The sequence below is a fragment of the Xyrauchen texanus genome, chromosome 13 (assembly GCF_025860055.1).
Source record: "Xyrauchen texanus isolate HMW12.3.18 chromosome 13, RBS_HiC_50CHRs, whole genome shotgun sequence".
In the NCBI taxonomy this organism is placed as follows: domain Eukaryota; kingdom Metazoa; phylum Chordata; class Actinopteri; order Cypriniformes; family Catostomidae; genus Xyrauchen; species Xyrauchen texanus.
In genome coordinates this window covers 41,890,113-41,917,643 of record NC_068288.1, presented here as the reverse complement: position 1 = coordinate 41,917,643, position 27,531 = coordinate 41,890,113, and the positions used below count along the sequence as shown (strand labels likewise).

Sequence of the window (27,531 nt, the reverse complement as noted above, 5' to 3'; positions counted from 1 at the left end):
AAAGCCTCTTCTTATCAAGACGATTTCAATATATAGGGCTCTTGATTTGGTTTATTTGGATCTTAAGATACTAGAACATTTCTTGATGTTGTAATATAGGTTCTTGGAGCATATAGTTCTAGGTATCATTAATTAACAAAGGAAACCTGAAGCCCTACTGGGTTGTTTGAGGCACCAGTACATCAATGGTTATTTAAAGAACCATGATCCTTAAAATGGTTTTCCTGTAAAGCTTTAAACCCCTTTTTAAACCTTTATTTCTAATAATGTAGACATTTCAGCCCTTTCTATTTCAGTATAATTTCCTTTTCTCTAATTATACAGTCAAGCTATAAGTATACATACTGTCCCAAGGTGGTAAATTTAGACATTTGCTTGCAGCAAACAAAACAGTATCCCTTTGTGACCAGTCCACAATTGCATTAATCTCTACACATTTCCTCTCCTGTCTCTTAGCTCTTTGTAATTTGTCTGAATCACTAAAAGTGTAGAAATGATGCATATGGCTGCTCAGATCTCCCGGATAATTCTTTTGGACACTTCTAATTAAATCAATGAGGGCTATTATAGCAATTATCCAGCCAAATGGGACTGCATTGTGTCTGCTCGATACATTTAGTTCATTCTGTTAATCTTCTTATAGCAAAGCTGGCCCTGTTTTAATGATGTACCTGGATATGCATAATGGCTCATATGTAGTTTGTCTTCTTCATCAAATCAACAAGATTGGGTGGTATTTTTGTGTCTCTAACACACTCAAACACTCACATTAAAGTAAAATGTGGTTGCAGTTTTTTTGCGACTCCATTTAATTTCTTTTTGTAGAGCAGATATTCTACACATTGGCAGATAAACAATTCATTTACAAGAGTTTTAGGCTGTTCATTTCCTGTATTTTTAATAAAGCTATCATTTTGCAAAGGTTGTTGGAGCTTTAGTTTTTATTTGTTTCTTTATTTATATTTTCTTCTTTGAGCTTCATTGTTCTCTTCTTACTTTTGCTGAGAAGTAATATTTTACCACCCAAAAATAAACGAGGTTTATGTTTAAAACAAGAAAAAAAATTATAACATTTTCTCACCTCATACAGAGTGATGACTCCATTGGTTTCATTGGGGGCCTTCCACTGCAAGAAGATTTTCTCCTCGTAGGGGCCTGTTTGAATAGACTCCATGGGAATGGTGCCAGGAACTGGTATAGACACACAAACACACACATGCACGTATACATTTAGCAACCCGCCAAAAATATCCACGTATATGTTGTAGTTCACACATAAAGAATTACACAAAAATAGTTTATATCATAATATTACTCACCCTAAAGGCCTACAAAATACTAGTCTTCTTAATTCAGAACAGAATACTTCATTTAAGTAAAATATTGCACCATAATATCAACTCATTTTAATATGAAAAGTGATTGTTTTGAGAACAGAGAGGTGACGTAGGGAGACTGAAATGGCTGTGCTGCTGGGTAGTAAGGTAAAGTAAGGTGAGCAAACATTGGCTGACTAAAAGAGCAAAACTATGTCAAACACACCTCAGCCGCAATGTTCGAAGTGTGAATTGTAACAGTTGTGCTACCCTTCAGTACCGGGAGGTGTTAACAAGTTCTACAAGTACCACTGTGCACATATACATGTCTATTTGCATATTTTTATGTGCACTTCCCCTCTGACAAACGTCTGCAAGTTTTCCAAATTTACTCTTGCCACATAACATCATTAACACTTTCAAAACCTTTTCCAAAGTGAGAATATCCACGTACAATGTTCATATAATCCAGCGTGGCATTTTCCGAAACACTATGACTTGATGGTTTCAGAATTCTGCATGCTAACATGCTAATTTACAGTTTGTCGATTCACAGTCCTACGTCCATTGCCGTGGGCGTAACTTGAGTCTAGTTGTCTTGCATTTCTCAGCTTTGGTTAGTTTCTTTGGCTTGACTGTTAGCTATGACACGCTAATGAGTCCGATTGTTCTTGACAGAGTGTGCAAAGAGAGTTAATGACTTAGCTAAAAGGCTGTTTAGTCCAATTTAGCAGCCCTAGCGCTGCTCTTTGCTTTGCGCTAGGACACAGCTAATTGGGAGGGCAGATTAAAGAGATGAGCTTGGTAGGGCTGTGACAGGGGAAGACTCCTCAGGCACAAATATATTAGTTTAGTCTTGGATGGTGGTTAAATGAAGAAAAGAATCAAGACACATTTGTCGTAGCTGTTTATGTAGATTTGATGCCAAAATAGTGAGATCACTAGTCAACAGATTTTACTTAAAGGAATGTTCCAGGTTCAATAAACATTAACCTCAATCGACAGCATTTGTGGTATAATATTGAATACCACAATGAATAATTCAGCTTGCCCAGCATTTATAAAAAAATTTTTTTTTTAAATAACAGTAAGGAAAAAGTTACAGTAAAGAACTTACAATGGAAGTAAAAGGGGCCAGTCCACAAGCGTTGAAGTCCATAAAGCGGATTTAAAAGTCCATAAAGCGGACATAAAACTTTTGACTGGTAGTGTATGTGGCTAAATACATCTTATATTTTCCCTAAATCATAATTAAAATCTTTGGTATAGTCTTTGGCAATGACACTTCAATGGGGAAAGAATAGATCTAATCAAAGGAAATGTGAAATATGTGAAAAGGAATATGGTCTCATAAAGTGGAGCTCGTGTCAGATATTGTATTGCAAAGTGAGGGCAGTTAAGTCATATTTTCAGCAATACTTCAAATAGCTTGATTCAACCCAAGCCAACAAGCATATTAAATCAACGTTACCTAATTAGATCCGGTCCTTTGTCTATCTTTGTCTCTATATAATCTATATATAATGTGTGTGAAATACTGGCTACATGCTAATCTAAATCTTAGATTAGCTTCCCTAGGGGAGACTGTAGCTGTTTCGAAGGTTGCATGCTATGTAGGACACGTCCTTTGAAGGCTGTAGTATACCAAGCGTGCTCCTTTAAACAAGATGGCCTTCGTAGGACAAATGTAAACGGAACGTAACACAGTTGCTATGACAGCACGGCACTCTTTAACAAGCGTGAGCACTTTGAGTGAGACGGTAACAAATTCCCTTTGAAAGAGGTACATTTTAGGAGAGTTATAATGATGTAAAGAGAAAAGAAAATAGTCTAATAATATATTTTAATTATATATTAATATAATTATACATATTATATACTCTGCACCCATCTACTGATGTACTTCAGCTTTGGGAATTAACATTACTTGTGTTTGAACATCATATTTAAGGGCAAATTGGCTTTATTTATTTTAGACATTTCCGTTGAAGCAAAGAATTGTGGGTTGTGAATGCCCACAATGGATTCCTCTCATGCATCCTCCGAATTCCCATGAAAGAAGGTCGCATTCGAAGGCTGCAATCGAAGTGTCCTACTCACTTTTCTGAAATGAGATGTATGCAGCCGACAAACGCGACCTCCGGAGGACGCAGCCTTCCAAACGATACACAGCCTATGAATTCAATGCGTTTAAGGGGCAGAAAACAATGCTTGCCCTTCATTTAAACTTGTCTCTGTACTAACTTTCAACAGGCTTTTTATTGCAATGTCTATCTCCCTCCTTTTACTTTTAAAAGGGACATTTCACCCAAAAATGAGCGTTCTATCACTATTTCCTCATCATCATGGTTTTTCAATAATGACATAATTTTCATTTTTGGGAGAACCATCCTTTTTATTGTACTTATTTAGTATCTCAATGAATTACGAATGGCGTACATAGAGATGCACGCTCTATTCCTGTTTATTCTTGTTTATATATAAGCAGGGCTTCATTCACAGTGTTTGCTGTTGTTGTTCACCTAATAAGGTAAAAATAACTGCTGGTCACCCTCATGTTAATTTTTTCTCCTGCAATTATCCCCATATAAGGTTGCACAGAGACAAAACTGCTTCACAATTGATATGTCGCAGCTGTCTGTCATTTTGCAAACACAAAAGGACAGCAATTATAGGTTTTCATATGCAAAAAACCTAAAAAAGGAAAACATCAGTGAGGCAGACACTGAATATAACCAAAAGAGTCATATCCACATCAAAACAGACTAATCAGAACCCCAAATGGCACAAAAAAATAAAGGAAATTAGAGGATCTTAAATTTTATGCTCTAATTTAACAGTATAATACCTGACAATACCCTTTATTTTCACGCAATTTTATTGCTCAGCTTTAAAAACAAGCTGGGAGAAATACATTTTAAATGGAGACTAAATGCTACCCTCTGAGAAATGTTCTAATTAAGCACTGCTTGCAAACCTGCCTCCGTTTGAGAAATATTGTGTCTTTTTCAGAGCCTGTGAAGCCATAACATGGTCAACATTGGGATTTCATTTTAACTGCAACACATCAATGGGAAAAAAGGATTACAGGAGGAAAGAATTCATCATCTTTGTTTCATATTTGTTGTTTGTCTTCAAAAAGAACAGAGCAGTACTTTGGTCTGAAAATTCTGTTTTGAATTACGTTAAGAAACTTCTCTGATTTAGAATCGCTCCATCTAAACAGAACTGTAGCTCTCTTAAATACACAATACATAGAATCAAATATTTCAAGGGGAAATATAAAAATACTTTGTTTGAGATGTGTGAGGGTTTTTAACTAAAACATGAAACTTTTGTTTCAAGATTTCTGTTTATTGTTAATACAATTTTTATGTCCTCTTCAAATATTTCCCCTATCTTGAACAACTGTTTTATATATATATATATATAATGTATTTTTATTATTGATTCTTTTGTAATGTAGACTGGGCCACATTGTATCTACAGAAATAATTGACCACTGAATTAACCAAACAACAACAATGCATCACACTTTTTCCATGTCCTAAAATGTATACAAATATATCCTAAATGATTTTGTATTCTGTTTGGATTACAAGAACAGGTGATAAAATAGACCCCATATTTATTATAATGTGTCAACATTTTCTTACAGTTTGCATATGATTTGTGTGTATTACTATTTTTATTTTTTGAAACGGGCAGTCAAATGAATAGATTGCCAGCTTTAGTAATGTTAACCTGTTTAAGCTTTTTAGTAATAGTTATTTACCAATAAATGTTTATTTAGTCAGCTCTAGTTATCTCATGTTCCTAATCAAACCCAAATGCTATAGGTAACTAAACTCTATAATCAGCATACTTGAGCAAAACTTATACAAATATCAGAATGCTATTATTTTAGGAATAAATGCTGCCTCAAAATCAAGATTAAAAATGTTTACATGAACCAAACGGCACAAACTGTTTTGAACTCATGTGCGCTGTGTTGCTTGTTAATGCAAATGTATTCTGTTATATTATAATATTTACTTTACATAAGATACAAATCACTAACTATATAGATATTTGTGTGTAATTACCATCTAATCTCCAGCATTGTTTCTTAAAAAAAAGAAAAGAAAAGAAAAGAAAAGAGAGCAATCGTGTGCTTTTTATGGTAAAAACCACATGAAGCTGCATAAGACATTTTAATCACAAAACAGCAATTAGATGAAGTGGAAATACTTTTATTTCTGCTCCACTAATTACAAAATTTCATCCCTAAGATTAGAGTTTTATAAAACACAGTTATAGTTTTCTAAAAACAGCTCTTTCCTATTTTTAATGTACTTTGTTGCTATTTCTAACAAGTACTCTTGCTATTCTTTGGTCTTGTCATTCAATAATAAAAAAAATAAAACAATTATTATTTAAAAAAAATAAATAACCTGAAAGAAAGAAAAGGTAGACAGTGAGGATTCTCAGACCAAAAAAGAATAAAACAAAGATCGCAATTGTCAGACTTTTCAACCATTTTCTATTATTTTTTATTTTATTATTATTTATTTATTTAGCATAATTATTATATTTATTTTATTTTATTAAAAGATTTTTGTATATCTAAATAATTTATTTTTGAGGTTTTGAATGGCCTCTCCTGAATACCATTTCTCAAAATCTCCCTGAACATCTACTGAGGCACTCTGAAAAGCTTCAGAATTGCACTCAACTGAAAAGAACATGTGACAGCACCAAGACAAAGCCCAAGACAAAACCAAATGCACTTTAGCCCTCAAGAACCAGAGGTAAGTGTCATTAACTAAAGCATAAGATAATTACAATAATGGGCCAGAATCACTGAACTATTCCCATTTTAACATTTGAGAATGTTGAAAAGGCCCTAGCACTGCCGACATTCGACATAATAGCTTACAATGCAGAATATTTGGTATCAAAGGATGAGCTAGCCTGTATTAGCCAGTGTTGTATTTCCTTGTAAAGGAGCAATAACCTCAACCCTTTCAGTACATACACTAATCTACCAGTGAAGGTTAGTAGCTAATAATTTTGTTCTCTTTTAATTCAAAAGTCTAGTAAGATTAAACAGCAGGTTTAAGTGCTAATGATTTAGAAACCAAACAAATGTCCCTTTTTAAACGTACCTCACACGACCATCAAATAAATTGATATCAATGTCATGAAAAGATACTGAGCCAATCAGCTTATTTATAATACTGACAATTATGCCTCTTCTCTGAAAACTTTACTTGTAAGTGTAAACCAGATTTGTCTTGTATATTAAATCAATAAATAGCTTTAAATGAACAACTTCAGCATTAAGGATCACAGCTGAGAGACTCAACAGACTGATTGATTACAAAAACTCATGGTGCTTACCTCTTACCGGAGTTTCCACATTGGATACATACTGTTTAAAATGGCGGAGGATATTACGGTTTCTATAGGGAATGACTCTTGCACACCGGCTACTGCGAAATAGAGAGGAATACCCCCGCTTGGACGGCTATTTTACCACTGAGAAAGCTGACAGCATCTCTGCCTAGGTGTGGCAACAGGTGATTGCACGTGCTCCGTCTCTCTCTCACACACAAACACACACACAACCATCCATCCTTGTTTATCCAATAACTTGTTAGAAACAGCACAAGCCGTGATACTATTTCTGAAGTGACATTTTTTAATTACTAACGAAAGCTTGGACACATTATTTGATTTGGACCAGCAACGGCAGATTCTCATCCGTCGCGTAATAAAGTAGTTCCATGTACAAATGCGTTTTTATGACCGTCCTCAGTTTTTCCTATTTTTTTACATTTACATTACATTTAAATTTATTAATTTGGCAGACACTTTTATCCAAAGTGACTTACAAAAGAGGAAAACATAAGCGAATCATCTTAAGGAGACAGTGGTACGAAAAGTGTCATACTACAAAGTTTCACTATCATCAGAATATTATTCAAAACAGATTAAAATGCAATTTTATTTTTATTGTTTTAGTGAAGTGCTCATGGAAGTGCTTAAGTGCTCATGCTCATTTTAAAATGTACTTGTTCATTGAACTGTTGTATATAAGCAATATCACACTCGCAATTGTGCTTTATGTCCCTAAATCAGCACTGCTGTGATTACCTGCGGCCGAATCACAGCAGTGCTGATGTAGCTGATATAGTATACACTCACCTAAAGGATTATTAGGAACACCATACTAATACTGTGTTTGACCCTCTTTCGCCTTCAGAACTGCCTTAATTCTACGTGGCATTGATTCAACAAGGTGCTGAAAGCATTCTTTAGAAATGTTGGCACATATTGATAGGATAGCATCTTCCAGTTGATGGAGATTTGTGGGATGCACATCCAGGGCACGAAGCTCCCGTTCCACCACATCCCAAAGATGCTCTATTGGGTTGAGATCTGGTGACTGTGGGGGCCATTTTAGTACAGTGAACTCATTGTCATGTTCAAGAAACCAGTTTGAAATGATTCGAGCTTTGTGACATGGTGCATTATCCTGCTGGAAGTAGCCATCAGAGGATGGGTACATGGTGGCCATAAAGGGATGGACATGGTCAGAAACAATGCTCAGGTAGGCCGTGGCATTTAAACGATGCCCAATTGGCACTAAGGGGCCTAAAGTGTGCCAAGAAAACATCCCCACACCATTACACCACCACCACCAGCCTGCACAGTGGTAACAAGGCATGATGGATCCATGTTCTCATTCTGTTTACGCCAAATTCTGACTCTACCATCTGAATGTCTCAACAGAAATCGAGACTCATCAGACCAGGCAACATTTTTCCAGTCTTCAACTGTCCAATTTTGGTGAGCTCTTGCAAATTGTAGCCTCTTTTTCCTATTTGTAGTGGAGATGAGTGGTACCCGGTGGGGTCTTCTGCTGTTGTAGCCCATCCGCCTCAAGGTTGTGCGTGTTGTGGCTTCACAAATGCTTTGTTGCATACCTCGGTTGTAACGAGTGGTTATTTCAGGCAAAGTTGCTCTTCTATCAGCTTGAATCAGTCGGCCCATTCTACTCTGACCTCTAGCATCAACAAGGCATTTTCGCCCACAGGACTGCCGCATACTGGATGTTTTTCCCTTTTCACACCATTCTTTGTAAACCATAGAAATGGTTGTGCGTGAAAATCCCAGTAACTGAGCAGATTGTGAAATACTCAGACCGGCCCGTCTGGCACCAACAACCATGCCATGCTCAAAATAGCTTAAATCACCTTTCTTTCCCATTCTGACATTCAGTTTGGCGTTCAGGAGATTGTCTTGACCAGTACCACATCCCCTAAATGCATTGAAGCAACTGCCATGTGATTGGTTGATTAGATAATTGCATTAATGAGAACTTGAACAGGTGTTCCTAATAATCCTTTAGGTGAGTGTATATATACTGTATATATATAAAATTCTGTGTTTTGTCTTTTAAATTTTCATATAACTTAGAATACTTTAAATAATTTACTTTAGTGTCTTCTAGTGCATGTCTTTTAGCTTTGAAGTAATTTACTTGTGTACAAAATAGTGACAAATGCACAGTCTTAGGGGCCATTCGGACCGACAATGTTCTTGCATCAAAAATAGCTAGACACAGTGCAACGAATATAAAAGAACACAGGTATCTTGGTATGCATTTTTTAAAGTTGAAGTTCTTGTTATTTGACAAAACATCTTAAAACCATTGAGACGTAGCGCAGCGGTCAATTTGTCTAGCGCATGTTTACATTGAAAAACAACAGCACACCCAGACACAGTTATGTGTTTGGTGTAAATGGCCCCTTCCTCTTCTGGGAAAAGGGCCTCAAAATATTCATGACATATTACACTACACAGATTTTTGTCCTATCAAATGTTCTGTAGTATGTGAATTTTTGTGGGAACTTCCCACTCACCATCTTCCTCTGTCTGTTTGACGATGTCTTCACTTTCTTTACTGCCCTCAGGGTTGGCCAGCACCAGTCGTAGCCGGACCGTCACAAAAGGCCTGAGTCCTCTCAGTGTGTAATGAGAAGAAGTGGGTATGAGCTCCTCAGCGGCAAACTCCTGCTGGTTGAAGACATACTGGTATTGTACAGTCAGGTTGAAGCTATGGCAGCGTGTCACTGCATACCCAAAGGTTTCCCACTGCAAGGTCAGCTGACGAGCACGTATGTCCACCACATTCACATTCTGGGGACCATTGACTGGATCTGTGTGGAGAAACAAGAAAAGGGAAGAGCAATTTAAATGTGATGGGAAATTCAGATTCCATGGGCAAATTGGCATGATCCATAAATAATGTATCATTGTTGTGTATAAATGATTAAGGAGTAGTCATACTTTTATAGTAATTTTGGGTACTTTTTACATGTTTTATTGAGGCACTAATAATGCCCTAATACCATAATTTGCAGACAGGTGGGAAAGATTAGAAAACAGCCAAAATGGAAAAGTGCTTTCTCAGTACTCAGTAAAATAATATATATTTTTTCCTTTTTCATCATGTTTGTTTTTTTCTAATAAAAATATCAAAACACCCTAATAACAAGATAAATTTACCTGAAGCAAAGTTGCATAAGACATTATGCATTTTTTCAGAGAATTCATATTGAATTAAAGGAAGTATTCACTCAGAAATGACTCTTTTAAACCTGCATGACTCTTTCTTTGTTGAACATAAAATGAGACGTTCGGCCTTCAGGCCTTTTCAGACCAAACACGACGCGATAATGAGAGGCGAATCACTGACGAACGGCCCTTTCCCATAAAAAGAGAAGCGAATGACCGCCTTTACAGTAGGTGGCGCTAATCGACAAACAATTTTACCCCGGTACGATAGGTGGTTCAGCAAATCTTTGAGCTGGTCTGCCCTCTGCCCATGATGGTCAATGAGAAGAAAAGGTACTTGACAAGTAGATAAAAAAAAGAAAACTGATTTCTCTACAAGCTGCAGAAGTGACGAAGAGTCTGTTGTTGAATGACACTTCACAAACTTTTTCAGTTCACCTACTGGACAAGTTGACTGGCAGTGTTATCATGTGTACACAGTCTGAGGGGTGATTAGAAAGAATCAAGTGTAAAAAAATTACGGTTAAAACGTTATCTTTTGAAGAGTGATTATATGCCATTGTTAAGTACTGCGGTAAAGTTGTTTTTATATTCGATATTCGTTAGACATTCAAACTTTCCATTAACATTAATTGGTATGTAATCGCAAAATAGTGGCGGTTCATGCTGTGTCTTGTTCAGATAGCGCTGTAAATCATAATAGCAAAAGTAATTATGATGTTATTCGATAAATGTATTTGTTTCAAACATCAGAAGTGAAAAACGCAAAACAGCGATCCCAACCACTGCAATCCAAGTTAGGGAGTGTCTCGAAAGTGCCAAACGCACAAATATCAGTTAAGAGATGTTACATGACTACATTAAGAAGTGATTTTTTTTACATGTAATTTTTATGTTGGTGAACAAATTAAGTTAAATTTAGATCATTTTTTATTTCCTTATGATTTATATCCCTGTTATAACTATTTAATATAAACTGAATGCTTTAATGAAATAAATCTATTTAACTTTCTAGCTTTTTTTACCTAAAGATCTCACATCACCTGCAATGTATTTATACACACCATATCTTACACAGCTTTGTTAGTGGAAATATGTTTTGTGTATCTTTCTGGAATTTTTTAAATACAAAAATCCAAAAAACTTCTAGTTGACCTGATGATGTCACACCACCTGTAACATATTCACAAATACCTTATAACACATCATACACAACTTTAAATGTGGAAATATGATTGTGTGTGTTTTGTATGAATTTTTGTCATAGGCCAGCCTTGGACTTATGTTACCAGCATGCCTACCTTAATGAATTATGGCACTTGCACTACCCACTAGGCCACATCTCAACCTGCTCTGCTGCTATTTTATATGCAGCAATCAACAATTTTAAGTGACCATAACTTCTAGTTTGGACAATGACATGGGATTTGAAACATTGCTCTTGTTGTTGTCAAGACCCTGCTCTATCCGTTGAGTTACATGACTTACACCAAATGACCTGGAAGGCTTACATGACATCTAGATTTCTAACTCAAATGACAATTTACCCACAACAAAAATTTCTGTCATTAATAGCATTGTAATACACATGTTAAACCCTTATTACTGTTTTTGTTACACAAAAGTTACTTACATGCAAGTTATTTAGCTAAATATCCAAGCAGATGTTTTCCATACAATGAAAGCAGGAAAACAGTAATACTCAGTTGTCCTTATAACTTGTTCAATACATTACAAGTCACTAAAGCCATATTATACATACAGTATTTACATTTGAGTGAGGAATTGTACAAAAGTTTGGTTATTATTCATTGAAAACCCAATGAAAACAAGTTTCCCTATGTTTAAAACGGTCTCATTCAAATGAGTATCAAATATTCCCTTTCGATTACGGTCTTTAAACATTGCATTGCTGATGCTATGGGAAATTCCTTTCTCAATGGCCCAATTGAAACCCTTTGTACAATAACACCAATTCTAAAATTCACAAAGTTGTTTGAGCCCCGCCCCTTTAGGCGTGCAGTTGGCCTATATAGGCAGGTGCGAAACCACCATTTCCTCAGAATTCTTCTCCTTCAAGACAGCAAGTTCATCTCTCATCTTGACAAGCCCTTTCATCTCTGCTTCGCCGTCGAGAAACACTCCACCAGTGGATGGGTTCTTGGCCCTTAGACGCAAGCAAGATAACTCGTCGCCTTGACAGCAAAGCGCCTGCAGTGAGATGATTGACCTGCTCCGCTGCAGTTTTCTGGCGGTGATATTTGTATCCTTTATTATCGCTATGATATATTGTGTACAGTATATACACTGGTGGCCAAAAGTTTGGAATAATGTATATATTTTGCTGTTTTGAAGGAAATTGGTTCACCAAAGTGGCATTCAACTGATCATATGTATAGTAAGGACATTACAGATGTAAAAAAACAGCACCATCACTATTTGAAAAAAAGTCATTTTTGATCAAATCTAGACAGGCCCCATTTCCAGCAGCCATCACTCCAACACCTTATCCTTGAATAATCATGCTAAATTGCTAATATGGTACTACAAAATCACTTGCCATTATAGCAAACACATTTGAAAGCTATTTGGTTTGTATGCTTAACATTGTCTTTGTGCTTGTTTTTGAGTTGACACAGTATAGCAAAAAAAACAGCGTTCTCTAGAAACCCGCCAGTAAATCATTGTTTTGAGGAATGAAGGCTATATACAATGCTTGAAAATTTCAAACAAATGTGTACACTACAGTCTTCAAAGACAAAGGACAACTGGCTCTAACAAGGACAGAAAGAGATGTGGAAGGACAGATGTACAACTAAACAAGAGGATAAGTACATCAGAGTCTTTTGTTTGAGAAATAGACACCTCACTTGTCCTCAGCTGACAACTTCATTGAATTCTACCCAGTCAACTCCAGTTTCATGTACAACAGTAAAGAGAAGACTCGGGGCTGCAGGCCTTATGGGAAGAATTGCAAAGTAAAAGACACTTTTGAAACAGAAAAAAAAATGAGAATATGTTAGAGTGGGCAAGGAAACACAGACATTGGACAACAGATAATTGGAAAAGAGTGTTATGGATCTTAACCCCATTAAGCTTTAGTGGGATCAGTTGGACTGTAAGGTGCGTGAGAAGTGCCCGACAAGACAGCCACATCAATGGCAAGTGCTACAGGAAACGTGAAATGTCACCTGATTATCTGGACAAACTGACAGCTAGAATGCCAAGGATCTGCAAAGCTGTCATTGCTGCATGTGGAGGATTGTTTTGATGAGTAGTTTGAGAAGTTCTAAATAAAAAATTAAAATTGTAATGTTTCACATTATTAATATCCTGACTATACATTGTGATCAGTTGAATGTCACTTTGGTGAATAAAAGTACAAATGTATTTCCATAAGAGTAAAATCTGCACATTATTCCAAAATTTTGGCCACCAGTGTATACATTTGTATATCTAAAATAGTCGCTTTTGTGTTGAGCGTCTTTGTAAAGATGTCGTTCCACAACTGTTTTCTATGCAAGAGACACATCCCTTCATCAAACAGGCATGAGAGATGAATCCACTGCCTGGGCCGAAAGCCCATGCTGAAGTGGCAGTCATGGAGACAGATTGACCTCACTGTGAAGGCATGAGTCTCATGTCACTCCGCTCTAGAATCACTGAGGGACAGTTCCGCCTTCTGTGCCCCCCCCCATCCCAACTGCCTCCACTGTGACTCTGAAGGATCTTGCGCTGACCCCCGAACCCCTCTGTCTCCTGACGCAACATCCTTGTCCCTGCAGTATGCCCATGATTATCTCCAGCCCTCTGAAGGAGCACAAGATCTCATTTAAATTTGGTGGATCTGATGATGCGGACAATGCCATGTCCATCGCAGCATCTATGGGTGAGTGGTCAGGCCCGACGGAGGACGTTGTCACTCCTCCCTCTAGTGAGGGTGAAGAGCGTACACACATCACTGATACTAAGCTGCTTTGCGTCCTTTCACAGGCAGTCTAGGAAATCGGCTTACCGTTGTCCCCTCCATTCAAGCCAGAAAGATCTCGTCTGGATGAATAGTACCTACAGTCCGGCCGCGGTCAAAAGACTGTGTCCCAAAGAGTATTGCCATTCTTGTTCGATTTGACAACATAACAGTAGTAGATTACATAAATCGCCAGGGTGGAATCCGAACTCTGCCAAAGTTGAGCCTGACACAACGCCTCGTCCTTTGGAGCAAGCACCATCTACTTTCCATATGTTCGACAAATGTCCCAGGCCACATGAACTGCGCCGTGGAAGGATCTGATGACCTGCCAGGGAGCTAGGTGATCCTGAGGATTTGGGACATATTCTGCAAAGCGGAAGTAGACCTGTTTGCCTCCATGGAGACAACCCACTGTAAAATTCAAGAAGACAGTGAAGCGGTTCTACTGGTTGCACCGAAAGGGCCCTATCAGTAATGGTTTACAGAGATGGTGGAGCTACTTGTCAGCCCCCCTTGGGAAATACCACTGAGGAGGGATCTCCTCTCTCAAGCACAGGGCACGGTCTGACCTCCCCAGCTGAAGCTCTGGAACCTGCATGTTTGGCCCCTGAACGGAGCCCACCAAATGTGCGAGGATTAGCTCGACTGGTTAAGAACACCATCCACCATCCTCTATTGGCAGATGTGATCAAATTTTAAAGTTTCTCAAGGGAGTGAGTCACCTAAACCCCCCTAACCCTGCTACATTTCCAACCTGGTGCTGAAGGTGCTCACTAGCCCCCCCATTTGAGCCTTTTGAATCTGAGTTGTGTGTGCTCCCTCTAAATACAGCATTCCTGCTGGCTCTAGCCTCAGTTAAACATGTGGGTGATATGCAAGTCCTGTCGGTAGCCAGCTCATATCTGGAGTTCAGGACGGGCCTTTCAAAAGTCACTCTCAAACCCAGAAAAGGCTACGTGACTAAGGTTTATCCATGCCCATAAGGGCCCAGGTCATCTGCCTTCAAGCTTTCTTTCTCCTCTCTGTTTAATTCGGATGAGGAGCAGATGCTGCACTTGATATGCCAAGTTTGGGCATTATATATTTCTGTGGATCGTACCCGTCATTGCAGACTGTCTCATCAGCTCTTTGTTTGCTTTGGAGGATGCACAAAAGGCATGTCTGTCTCCAAACAAAGACTCTCTCATTTGATTGTCGTTGAGATCACTATTGTCTATGAGTCACATGGTGTGTGATGCCCCATCGGAGTGAAAGTGCATTTGACCAGAGGCATGTTGTTACAGTAATTTAAAAAAAATTAGTAGTAGTAGTAGTAGTATGGGTTGGACGTGCTTGCAAAAGCATTATATGTGGTGTGACATCATCAGGTCACATGACCATGAAGTTAAAAATGTAACAAATTCATACAAAATACACAATTATCATATTTCCAAAATCCAAGTCATGTAAGATGTGTTATAGGTGTTTGTATATAAATAACAGGTGGTGTGACATCATCAGGTCACATGGCTAGGAAGTTATATGGATTTAAAAATTTATTTATTTTTTATAAAAAAAATACACAATCATATTTCCATAATCCAAGTCATGAAAGAAGTGTGTCAGGTGTGTGTGCGAATGCATTACAGGTGGTCTGGCATCAATAGGTCACATGACCAGAAAGTTATATAGATTTGAAAAATTCAAAAATTCATAAAAAATACACAAAATCATATTTCCAAAATCCAACATATATAATATGTGTGTCAGGTTTGCGTGTGAATGCATTACAGGAGGTGTGACATCAGGTTACATGACCAAGAATTTAGATAGATTTGAATATAAAAATGATGATTTTTGATTCAAAAATAAGTCATGTAAGGTGGAAAGATGTTGTGTATGCATGTGCTATAGGAGGTCTGGCATGCATCTATTTCTCTTAGCTATAAGTTAAATGAAATTTCAGTTATATTACATTGTTATAACATCATTACATAGCCTAGGGAATAAGCCATTTATGGCTTTAAATGCTTGTGTTTTTGGACCACATTTGTATTTTTCTACTTAACTTGTTTGACAATATTAAGTTACACCTGGATAAAGCTACACATGTTTTTATAGCCACAGAGTAATCTGTTTTTCACTGGCCTTTGTACGTTTCGCACTTTACAGCAGTATGTTAAGTTTGCATTTGTTAAGTAAATGTTTTATTCACTGCGCAATACACATATTTTATGACTGTTGTAACAGATGTTGTCATTTTGAACATGATTGTATCTTAAAAGAAAAAATGAAAATCAAGGCACACTTCCTGATCAAAAATATAGTTAAAAAAAACCTTCATTGTCAACGGCTATAAAAATAACAGTTAAAAACAGTGGAATAAAAGGGCTGAAAACCTATGCATATTGGCAAAAATGCCTTTTTTATTTTTGAATTATTATTACCTCATTCAAGGTCACCTTTATATACTTTTTTGAAGAACTTAAGAGCATACCGGACTTTGTTTTTTGAATCTATTGATTGTGTTTTATTGTATGAGAATCTAAATTTGCTCAAAACATGTTACTAATTAAACGTGACTGCATTTAAACTGCCAAAGAGTCTATATAATGCAAGAAATGCAACACCTCACCTAATGAACCATCTTCAGTCTGACTAATACTTGCCAACAACAGCTATTAACTGACTATTAATTGATTATTGACTATTAACAATTGCACAAAAATAAAGATTTTGAGGTGTCACTATACAAATGCCTTTGGTATACAAAGGCATTTTGATACAAAGACATACAGTGCAGTGCAAGTAACAGCGTTAATTTCATTAATATTTGGCAAATAAAAACTAAAAGCTTTGCTTTGTCGGTAAGCGATTTGGAATGTACGTTCGTTCCAGGTGGGAAGGGCTCGTTAGGAATTCATTGTTACAGTAAAACAAATTTTAAAAAAATGCAATGGAAGTGAATGGTGACTGAGGCTGTCAATCCATAAGTTTCAGACTAACATTTCTGTTTGTTTTCCATGGAGGAAAGAAAATCATACAGGTTTGGATGAGTAAATAATTACAGAATTACATTTTTTTTTTTAAATTAAGCGTAATCTAAATGTATTTAGTGATATTTATGATATCTACATCATCGAAAAAACAAACATACAATTTGTCCACTTAATTCAAGATATATTCTCTAAAAACAAGCCTTATCATGCAAAAAAATAATTTATTATCAAGTAAATTTATGTTGTTTTAAAGATGTCTAGATAATTATTGGAAAACAAAACAAAAATGCTAATTAATATAGATTTTTATTTTCTGTACAAGAAATCTAAGTCTTATCTTAATTCCACAGAGGGAGCTCTGCGATGTTGCTATACTCTTATGCTTAATTGTATTAAATACATTTACGGAAAATAACAATAAATCACCAACATCCATCAGTCCTTTGTTCCAGAAAGACAGATTACAGCTAATCTATGATTAATCAGATGTGGTTCTTATTTTAAGGTGTCTTCTAAGGCGATTGGAGAGTGTAAATCCTATTTGGCAAAGCAGAGACATATGCCTGATTGAGCAATGTTCTAGCTCTCAGCCAGCGAGGGTCCATTTCTTAACATGTGGCCCCCTGTTAAGGGAGGATATTGGTGGGGTTAAGGATTTGCCTGGTGGACAGGTGGAGGGTAACAGTATCACATTAATCTGAAAGAAGGAGGTGCATATGTAAGAGCATTAGAAATACGCTAATGTGCAGCGATGGGGTACGATGTGATGGCATAGGTGGGCTTTTGGAGTCCGGATGAGGGGTGGTGTAGTTTAGCAAGGGGAGATGCTGATGGATGGCAAGCATAGAGGGTCATTAATCGCAGACATTGGGGAGAGTTGCATAAGAGAAATCAATCTTCGGTACTGCTGCTATGCTGCTTTGGCATGATCTCTACAGACCTCAAACGCCCCACAACATTTATCACACCTCCGCCATATCTCGCTCTCTCTCGTTCATCTCTCTGTGGAGTGAATGAGGAAACTGCAAGCAATAAACATATCAATGGGTGTCCACCATACCCAACTGTGGGGGTTTTATAAACTGTGCAATTCAGATGAGTGCAACGTTTGCAGGAACGAGCCAAGAGAAGGAGGATCTATGTGCAGGCTTTTTAATAAAAAAGAAATATACATAAAAACTCAAAAAACTATCACAGAACAAACCGTTACATCCTTGAAGGAAAAAAGAACTGACAAAGACAAAGGTAAGCATTATATACACAAGACTTAACAAGGGTAACAAGATACAGCTGGGATTAATCACAGGGAACACAGAGAACAGAGACACAACCAAAACACAAAAAGAAACTTCAAAGTAAAAGTCTTAATTCTCCTAGCGACCTCTGGTGGCCACTAGGCAGAATGTCCCAATTGTTACAGGGCCCCCCATATAAGGAGCAGCTCCTGACGCTTCTTAAGACATAAACAAATAGTTCATACGAAGTGCAGGAGGCAGAAGCTCAGGGGGTAGACTCATGAAGAGCTTGAAGGGTAAAGCTATAAGAGACTCGAGGGGTGGAGCCATGGGTGGCTTGAGGGGCAGAGCCATGGAAGTCTCGAGGGGCAGAGACATTGAAGACTCGTGGGGCAGAGCCATGGAAGACTTGAGGGGCAGAGCCATGAAGACGCGAAGGGCAGAGCCATGGAAGACTCAGGGGTGGAGCTGCAGGGGGCAGAGCTGCAGGATACGGAGACTCAGGGGGCGGAGCCGCAGGAGGTGGAGGCTCCGGAGATGGAGCTACTTCCAGCAGGAAGTTCAAGGAAGACGGCGGCCACTAGGAACAGGATAGCAAACATAGGGCAGGGGTCATACTTTAAGTGGGTGGACACTGGGCACTAAACAGACTGGTGACTGGTGTCTGACTGGTACTGGTTACTGGGGTGAGTAAAGAGCTGGTCGAGAGCTGCTATGCACTAGAAAGGATAGTCAGCGGTGACAGGGGATTGAACAGGCTCATCGACAACCTTAGGGAACTGGCCAGGCTTGTGGAACTGGACAGATACAGGGAACTCAACAGAATCGTCAACAGACTCAGTGAATTGGACAGGCTCGTCAACAGCCTCAGGGAATTGGACAGGCTCGTCGACAGCCTCAGGGAACTGGACAGGCTAATGGAACTGGACACATTCAGGGAACTCAACAGACTCGTAGAGAGCATCAGGGAACTGGACAGGCTCGTAGACTGCCTCAGGGAACTTGGAAACAATCTCCATGCCCACGAGCACTGGCAGTGACAGGGTGCCTCTGTGGCCATGAATGCTGGCAGCTGTAAGGGAATGGCCTCCGTGGCCGTGAGCAAAGGTAGTGACAGGGTAACGGCCTCCATGGCCGTGATTTCTGGCAGCGGTAGGGGAACAGCCTCCATGGCCATTAGCATAGGTAGTGACAGGGGAACAGCCTCTGTTGCCGTTAGCACTGGCAGTGACAGGGGAACGGCCTCTGTGGCCATTAGTGCTGGCAATGGTAAAGGAATGGCCTATGTGGCAATGAGCATAGGTAATGACAGGGGAACGGCCTCTATGGCCACAAGCGCTGTCAGCAATGGGGAAACAACCTCCATGGGCGTGGATGCTAGCAGTGGCAGGGGAACGACCTCCATTGCAGTGAATACTGGCAGCAGGGGCCATTCTCCTCCTCCTCCTCTTCCAAATGGCCGAGGCTTCAGGCGCTGACTCTGGCTCTGGGACAATCGAGGCTTCAGGTTCTAGCTCTGGTATAGTCAAGGCTTCAGGCGCTAGCTCTGGGACAGACAAGGCTTCAAATTCTAGCTCTAGGACAATGCTTCAGGAACTGGCCGGTTTACCGTTGTAGTCCTGAGCACTGGCTTGTTGACCTTGGCAGGCCTGGGTGTTGGCTCATTGACTGTGGCAGTCATGGGCACTGGCAGCAGCATGGGATTGCAGCCACACCCCACAGTGTAGAGGGAGAATGGGAGCTTTGAAGCATAGTCAATGAAGTCCACCAAGAAAAGCTCACATCTGCCTTTTTTGTTTTTTTAATAAATAAATCAAACCGTCCTTTGTTGTACAGAACAATGGAAAACACAACGAGATTAGTGGTAAAATAAAAAGAATAAAATAAAATGTAAAAAAATAAAAAAATAATACATTTTTATTATTTCAATTAAAAAATAATGTTGAACATCGACCCTGTCCCTTTTCCACAGTGCGACAAAAGAGAACAAGTCATCACCAGTTAAAGCTATTTTTCGTGTAACTGTGGGCTGCGGCCATATGAAGCAGTGGGAGTCTAGTAGAAAACAATAAAAGCAGCAAGCCGACAGATGTATTATCACATCAAAAGCATCTGCGCTCCTCTCAAGAGGTCTGATATTTCTGCAAGGTTGCACTTTATTTTCAAAACTCACTAACCTTCTCCTAAATGGTAATTTGTAAGCTAAAATGGCACCATCACTTACTAGAAAACATGCCCAACCTTAAAAAAAATATCCATTAAAACGAGGAAGAGACCTATCAATTTGGCATTGGTAAGTTGCTAATAATGGGATACTCCAAAAAGCATTAAAATGCATAGCCCACATAGTCAAAATATGAAGTAAATGTAAACAATTTTTAAATTAAATTTAACTATGTTTATTAATACTTTTCAGTCTTAAATTAAATCAAAACAAAACAATCAGTCATTTATAATCATTCACCTTGAATGATTTTTTTGGATTACAATAAGGTTCCACCTGCGATGGACTGGCGACCTGTCCAGGGTGTCCCCCGCCTTTCGCCCAATGTTAGCTGGGATAGGCTCCAGCCCCCCGCGACCCTGTACACAGGATAAGCGGTTGACGATGGATGGATGGATGGACAATAAGGTTCCATATGTTGGTATAATGAATTAACAATGAGCAATATATTTTTTATACAAATATATTGAATACAAATATATATATAAAATATATATATAAAATATAATATATATAAAAATATATTGAATAAAAAAAAATTCTGTGGAAATTCTGAAGGCCTGAGGGGTGGAGCTCAAACTCACACGCTGCTTTGGGCATGTGATTTGTGAAACAGTTGTCACACTTCGCTTGTAAGCATCAAGGAATAAATTCTGAATGGATAAACTTTTTGTTTTTCTCTATTTGTTTGTAGATTAATTAAGAGTGGAAAGGGATTCAAAATACATAGGCAAAAAGGTGATTTAGAATGAAAGGATGAAAAGTGTTGTTTTATTTGGCATGTTAGGCCTGCAGAGAATGCTTTGCTGGCCCTGAGAATTCACCACTGGTTCATTGTTAGTTAATGTTAACAAATGGGACCATATTGTAAAAAGTTTTTTTGTAGGCAGTGTAATGTTTGAAAAAAGCACTAAAAAGAAAATGAGTTTAAGAGTGACACAGCACTTACTGTAATACAATTAAAGAATATTAGACAAGGACAGGAACAGTACATGTGCTGTTAATGCATTTAATGTTTTTGATATCCAAAGTCTCCTGAAGACTCTAGTCACCCCATGCAGTGACATGACTCAAATCAATTAGATTAAATCTGGGAGCAGATGTTGGGTCTTCTCTCTCCAGAGTGTTTTTTAATTACGGTCTGCTTCTTTGTTGCTGCTGTAAACAATACTTAGCATTTAACTCCGGATATAACTTTAACACGTATCCCTTTAATTAGGTGATGCATATGAAAATGACAGTAGTTCTACATCTCGCAGCAAGAAACAAGAGTTTGAGAATAATGCTGCGGCTTGAAGTTTATGTTGCGTTACATTCCCAACAAAGGAATATCTTCTGGCAACAGCAGCCAAAAACATTGAGGATAATTGACATCAGATAGAAGTTTCTCATACATACTGATGCAGGGTAAGCAGCTTCCACACTGCAGCCTTGAGTATTAGAAGAGACTCAGCGAAGCAAAGTTCAACTTTCCTGTGCTATTGCATTTTAGCCAAGGGCATGCTTAAGGGTCAGGTGGCACTGTGTGGCAAAGTTGAGCATTTTCAAGGGTGTTCTATAAAGAGGAATACTTGATTTTCAGGGGTGTTCCTAAAAGGATGTTCCGTTAAATGCTGTGTTGCAGTTTTACACTGTGGAAATTATAGAAGAACATTTAGTTGTGTGAGGTCAAAGCAGAGGAGAAGAATTTAAAGGAATAGTTCACTGAAAAATCTGCTTTTGTTATTCATTAATAATCTTCCCCTCCACAGAAGAGGTCAAAATTATTTTGCGCATGCACATTCAAACTTGGCTCATCAAGATCAATCATTACAGCACTGACGCCATTGACATAAATGCTCATAACCGATTATGACCTTAGTCGTTTTGAATTAACGCAAATGAGATTTGAGAGCTGCAGCTGAGGGGGAAATTATCAGTGAATAACTACTTAAATTTGAGTCTTTTCAACAATGTGACTTCAGAAGAGTTTGAATTTAATATAAAAGTCATACTTTCAAGTTATTATGCTTTTTGGGGTTTACTCTTGGAGAGACCAAGAGTTTTTGTTGTCCAAAAGCCAGAAGAAAGAAAATTATACAAGTTTGGATGGACATGAGGGTATAGGATGACGATCATCAGCACGACTTTCAAATGAGTAGTGTAGCGGTTAGTGCGCTGCGCTACGAACTTGGTGACCTGAGTTTGATTCCTGCTCATGGCCAACACCAGTGATGATTATCTGAACTGGTCCTGGGCCTCCCCTAGGTTGACTCAGCCTAAAATGAGTACCTGGTGTGGTGTGTAAAACATTGCCACTGGGGAGACAAAGGTGGTCAGGCGTGGTGCTGGCCACCCACCCCCTCGTGTACCGTTCTGGCCTTCATAGGTGCTTGCTAACAGCACTTGCCCCTACAGTCTGTTAAGGCTAAATGGGGGATCTTTGTCTTTGTGTGTGTGAGAGCGTGAGCGTGTATTTATCACTTTGTGGTGACCACATAAGTATAGTAAAAATTTGACATTGTGGGGACATTTTGTCGGTCCCCATGAGGAAATAAGCTTATAAATCATCCTAAATTCTGTTTTTTGAAAATGTAAAAATGCAGAAAGTTTTCTGTGAGGGTTAGGTTTAGGGGTAGGGTTAGAGTTAGGGGATAGAATATAAAGTTTGTACAGTATAAAAACCATTATGCCTATGGAAAGTCCCCATAAAACATGGAAACACAACGTGTGTGTGTGTGTGTATGTTTTTTTTTCTTCTCCTAGGTAAACCCTTATAATACAAAAAATAATAAAAGAACATTAAAGGGTTAGTTCCCCTAAAAATTTAAATTCTCTCTATCATTTACTCACCCTCATGCCATCCCAGATCTGTAGGTCTTTCTTTCATCTATTGAACACAAATGAAGATTTTTAGAAGAATGTTTAAACTTTTTAGGTCCACACAATATAACTGAATGGGTGCCAAAAATTTGAAGCTCCAAAATCCACATAAGGGCAACATAAAAGTACTCCAGATATAGATATACATATATATGTATATAATTCACATTCAGGAGGAGAATGTATAATTAAAAAATACTTAAAAATGTATCTGTTTGTCACCCAAACCTATACATAATGGATATGGATTTCACCAATGGAGTCATTTGGATTAATTTTATGCTCCCTTTATGAGCTTAGAAATGTTGGCACCCATTCACTTGCATTGTGAGGACCTACAGAGCTGAGATATTCTCAAAAAAATCTTAATTTGTGTTCTGCAGAAGAAACCAAGTCAGACACATCTGTGATGTCAGGAGGGTGAGTAAATCATGAGAATCATAAATCATTCATTTTTGGGTTAACTAATCCTTTAACATTGCTATAATATGTAGCAAATGTCCACTCATAGCTATATGTTTTGAAATTTTAAGAAAATATCTCCACCCTTATTTGTAAACACTGCACTTAACGTAATTAAACCTTTCTTTATCTTTTATTTTCACACTTCCTTTTCTACCATGAATGATAAAAAAGTATTAAAAAGTAACATGGAAATGCTAAGTTCTCAGGTTACTATATTGCCATGGAAACAGATGAGGTGATAAGAGGAGGTTAGCTTGGTTTTCTCACTTTGAAACAAATTTCTTCTATATGACCCAACTCAGTATTACTGTGATATGAAGGACGGTGTTGTGGATTTCATTGTGTTGATAAAAATAGTGGGAAAACTGCCACATAGGTACAGATAAATAGGGTCAACGCAAAAGGTGTGAACTAAAACAGAGAAGATGGAACTTCTCAAACCACGGAAAAGTTTAAATAAGGTTAATGACCCTTTTACCTGTTGTATTTAATATTAAACAAACATCCCGTTGCCTACTATTGGTTTCCGATAATGTTTCTGGTCTTTCTTAATCATTGCTGTCTATGTCTAACAGAGACAGTGTGAAAAACTAAAGTAGGGTATATATTTGTTTTTTAACACCTAAACAGACCTCTGCACATGTATGAGCAATAATTGTGATATTTGCATTTATTAAAGAGATAATTAACCCCACAAAAATGTAAATTCTTTCTTCATCTTTATAAGTCTTCATTTACTCACCTTCATGTCATTACAAAATGATATGAATTTTTGACACATAGGATGTTAATGCTGCTCTTTTCTATATCATGAAAGTGAATGGTGTAAAAACTTACATTTCTTGTATATTTCTCACACTAAGCAAATCAGATGGTTTCAGAAGACTAATTTAATAATTATAATTATACTTTTTGTAATATTTTTGGGCTTGCCAGCCTCTGTTCCCATTCACTTGTATGGAAAAGAGCAGCTTGACTTGGACATTCTGCTAAACCTCTCCTTTTGTGTTCTATGAAGGAAAATTATTTAAAAAATAAAATAAAAAAATTGGCAGAACTAATCCTTTAAAATCTTTCTTTTTATTTCCTTTTTTCAAATAGGGTAATTTCATATAATCGCCCAGGAGTAGAAAACAGCAGCATTAAAATTCATCCTCTTGTACTTGTAGAACATGAACAGGTTAAACAATGGACAAGAAACAGAGAGGACCTTGTATATCATTCCAATAAAAATAAGCAACAAAAAGGAAGATAAAATGGACAGAAATAAAAACAATACACAAAGGAGGTATAAAATAAAAAGCTATAAGGCACCCTCATGCAATCTGTTCCCAAAAGAGAACTCAAACCCAGTCTTGTTATTGTTTAGCTTCCACTTGAGCACCGGACAGGGAAAAAAGCAATCACCCTTTCTCCTTTCCTAGTCAATCATCAGCACCCTGATTCCAATCATTTAAACCTTCCAACAGTCTGAATTCCCTCTCTCTCCACTTCCCACAATAATGACTTCACGCAACGAGAATCATGATATATCAAACGGCGGGTGGCGAGAGGAGAGAGCATCGGTGGGAGTTGGGATAAGAGTGCAGGAAGAGAGTGCTTATATTCATGAACACCACAGGAGGTTTCTGGACATTACAAAAAGACTGGGAATGCTTGTAAGCAATCTGTTGTGGAAGGGGCCAACCAGCATGGGGGGAACAGCAATCGTGAAGAGCCTTGAAGAGCTTTTAAATCAGAAAAGGTTGGAGCAGGCATCAAAAAGGATCTCCTTAAAAAGGAAAAATCCTTAAAGGGGAAACACAAGAGCTTGTGTGGTGGCCACTGTTACTCAATGTGACAGTTTGTTGTGGACGATGTGTTCCTGTAAGGTTTTGTTGGAGATGGGATTTGCTGGGGTTTGAAACCTTCAGTTGCCATGAAACTTAGTTGCAGAGTGTATTTACCCGACATTCGGAACTCCAACTCTTCTGCGCAAGAAACCAGACAAGCACATTCTAAGCTTTAGCCACAGGGCATAGTCAAAATAAAACTGAGGGCCCTATTTTAAGAGCACTATGTTAGCACTTATTAAGCACAGTCATTGTGATACCTTGTATGTGCAAAGTCAGTGGGCATGGCCATGAAAGTTTTGATATTTTCGTGCAAGCATGCACTTAGTCTAGGCACAAGTAGGTTTGGCGATATTGCGCTAATGGGCTGGGTCAAGTGCAATTTAATTCGGAGGTTCTTCTCCGGTTATTGCATCATCCTTTTTCTAGATTTCAGTTTCTGTCAAGCAATGTCAATATATTGTAAATGAAGACATCTCATTCATGAGAATTTGGTAGGGTAAATGGGCTGAATGCAATGCATCACCTGCTCTATGACCGGACCGCGATGTAAGTGATGTATATTTTCAATTAGCCTCTCTGGGACTGTTTGCTCTCATCCCTCTCACCTGTGTTTCATGTGCTTGAAATATGCTTTACATCTCTACCATTGTTCGTTGTTTTTCATGTATAATAATTCAAAGTTTTTATGATTAAAAACACAGTGTTTAATTTCTGTGCAGCATCCTTGAGTTTGGAAAGGCGCTATACAAAATAAACATATTATTATTTTTATAATTATTATTGTTAATCATATTGATCTACTGACACACAAATCATGGCTAGAATTAAAATTGGTTGATAGCTCTTTGATATCATGTGCTGCAATGCAGGAACTGAGTTTAGACTTTGTGCCGAGATTACACATGGTTCTCAGACGTCTTAGCGCAATTACCTTTTTCTAATGAAAATAGCTAATTGTGCTCTGCGGCATGTCATCTGCATAAAATACACCCACAGTTTGCACACAAACATCCACCCACGGTCACTTGCGCTGGCACAAGATTTCTGCTTAGATTTAGCATTTTTCACGAAAACTGGATGAGACGTAGCACACGGACGTTGTGCATGGCACTGCACCTACAGCGGTCACGAAAATAGAGCCCATGGTCTCATAGCTACATTTTGTTCAATTTCATGTTAAACTGACAAACTAATGAGTTGTCTGTTTACTATAAGTGCACATTTGGTAATTTTTAGCAGACATGCCATTATTTATAATAATTTCAGTAGAAATGCTGTACTTAAGGTGGAAGACCACAGCTGCGAAGGAGCCTGTTAGCGTGTGGACACGTGATATACATTTTAATTGATGGTTAAAGAAAAGCTGAAAAAGGTTACAATACTTTTATTCCTCTCCTTTTGAGAGAAAGAGACCTTCCTGTCCCACGTGACCTCCATTGGAAAAGGGCAAGGAGCCCATTGTTATGCGTGAATTATGAAGTCACTGAGCAGACCAGATCTCCAAGGCAACGGACCTAATCATATCCCTCCAATACCTACGCTATTATCCCAAAATTATTTGTGAGGGTGTGAAATATAGACAAATTACATTAATGTCATCATTATGAAATAGCATCTTTGTTTTAATAAATTTAACTTGTCACAATCATTTCTGTCATTTCTATTCGGTCATTTTTGTTTGAGTTTTGCTTCATCAGCCTAAAGTCAAATTGGTCGAATAAAGTGCAGATAACCTAACGTTGCACAGTGACGTCCCAAAAAGTATTTTTGCTCACTTAAGTCACTCTAAAAAATTTGTAATTGAATTAGATACAAAATATCAACCAAGTGTCATCTACAAACAAATGACACTTTCTCAAAACTAGCTTTTTTAAATTACTTTTAACCACCAAGTCTCAAAGTGGTTTTAAATGGATATATGAAGTGAATTCCCATCAAGATCACACAGGTTTCCTAGCAGGGCAACCAGAGCTGTAGTTCATCACCTTACCTGTGCAGCATTATTAATTGGATTATGTACTTTTGAAATGTTTTAAAAAGCAGATTCTTGTTTCATTTTCACATTATATAATTTGCCATAG

General features: G+C 38.0%; 1 protein-coding gene across 1 annotated transcript in view; it reads right to left on the bottom strand.

Annotated features, from left to right (window-relative positions):
• The window catches only part of LOC127653872 (receptor-type tyrosine-protein phosphatase T-like), a 322,776-nt gene that overhangs the window by 136,430 nt on the left and 158,815 nt on the right, over window positions 1–27,531 (bottom strand). Inside the window, exons 9-10 of the mRNA XM_052140673.1 lie at window positions 9,227–9,523; window positions 1,082–1,191 (exon numbers count right to left, since the gene is read on the bottom strand). Of these exons, the coding sequence (XP_051996633.1) occupies window positions 1,082–1,191; window positions 9,227–9,523 (407 nt within the window). The remainder of the gene's footprint in view (window positions 1–1,081; window positions 1,192–9,226; window positions 9,524–27,531) is intronic.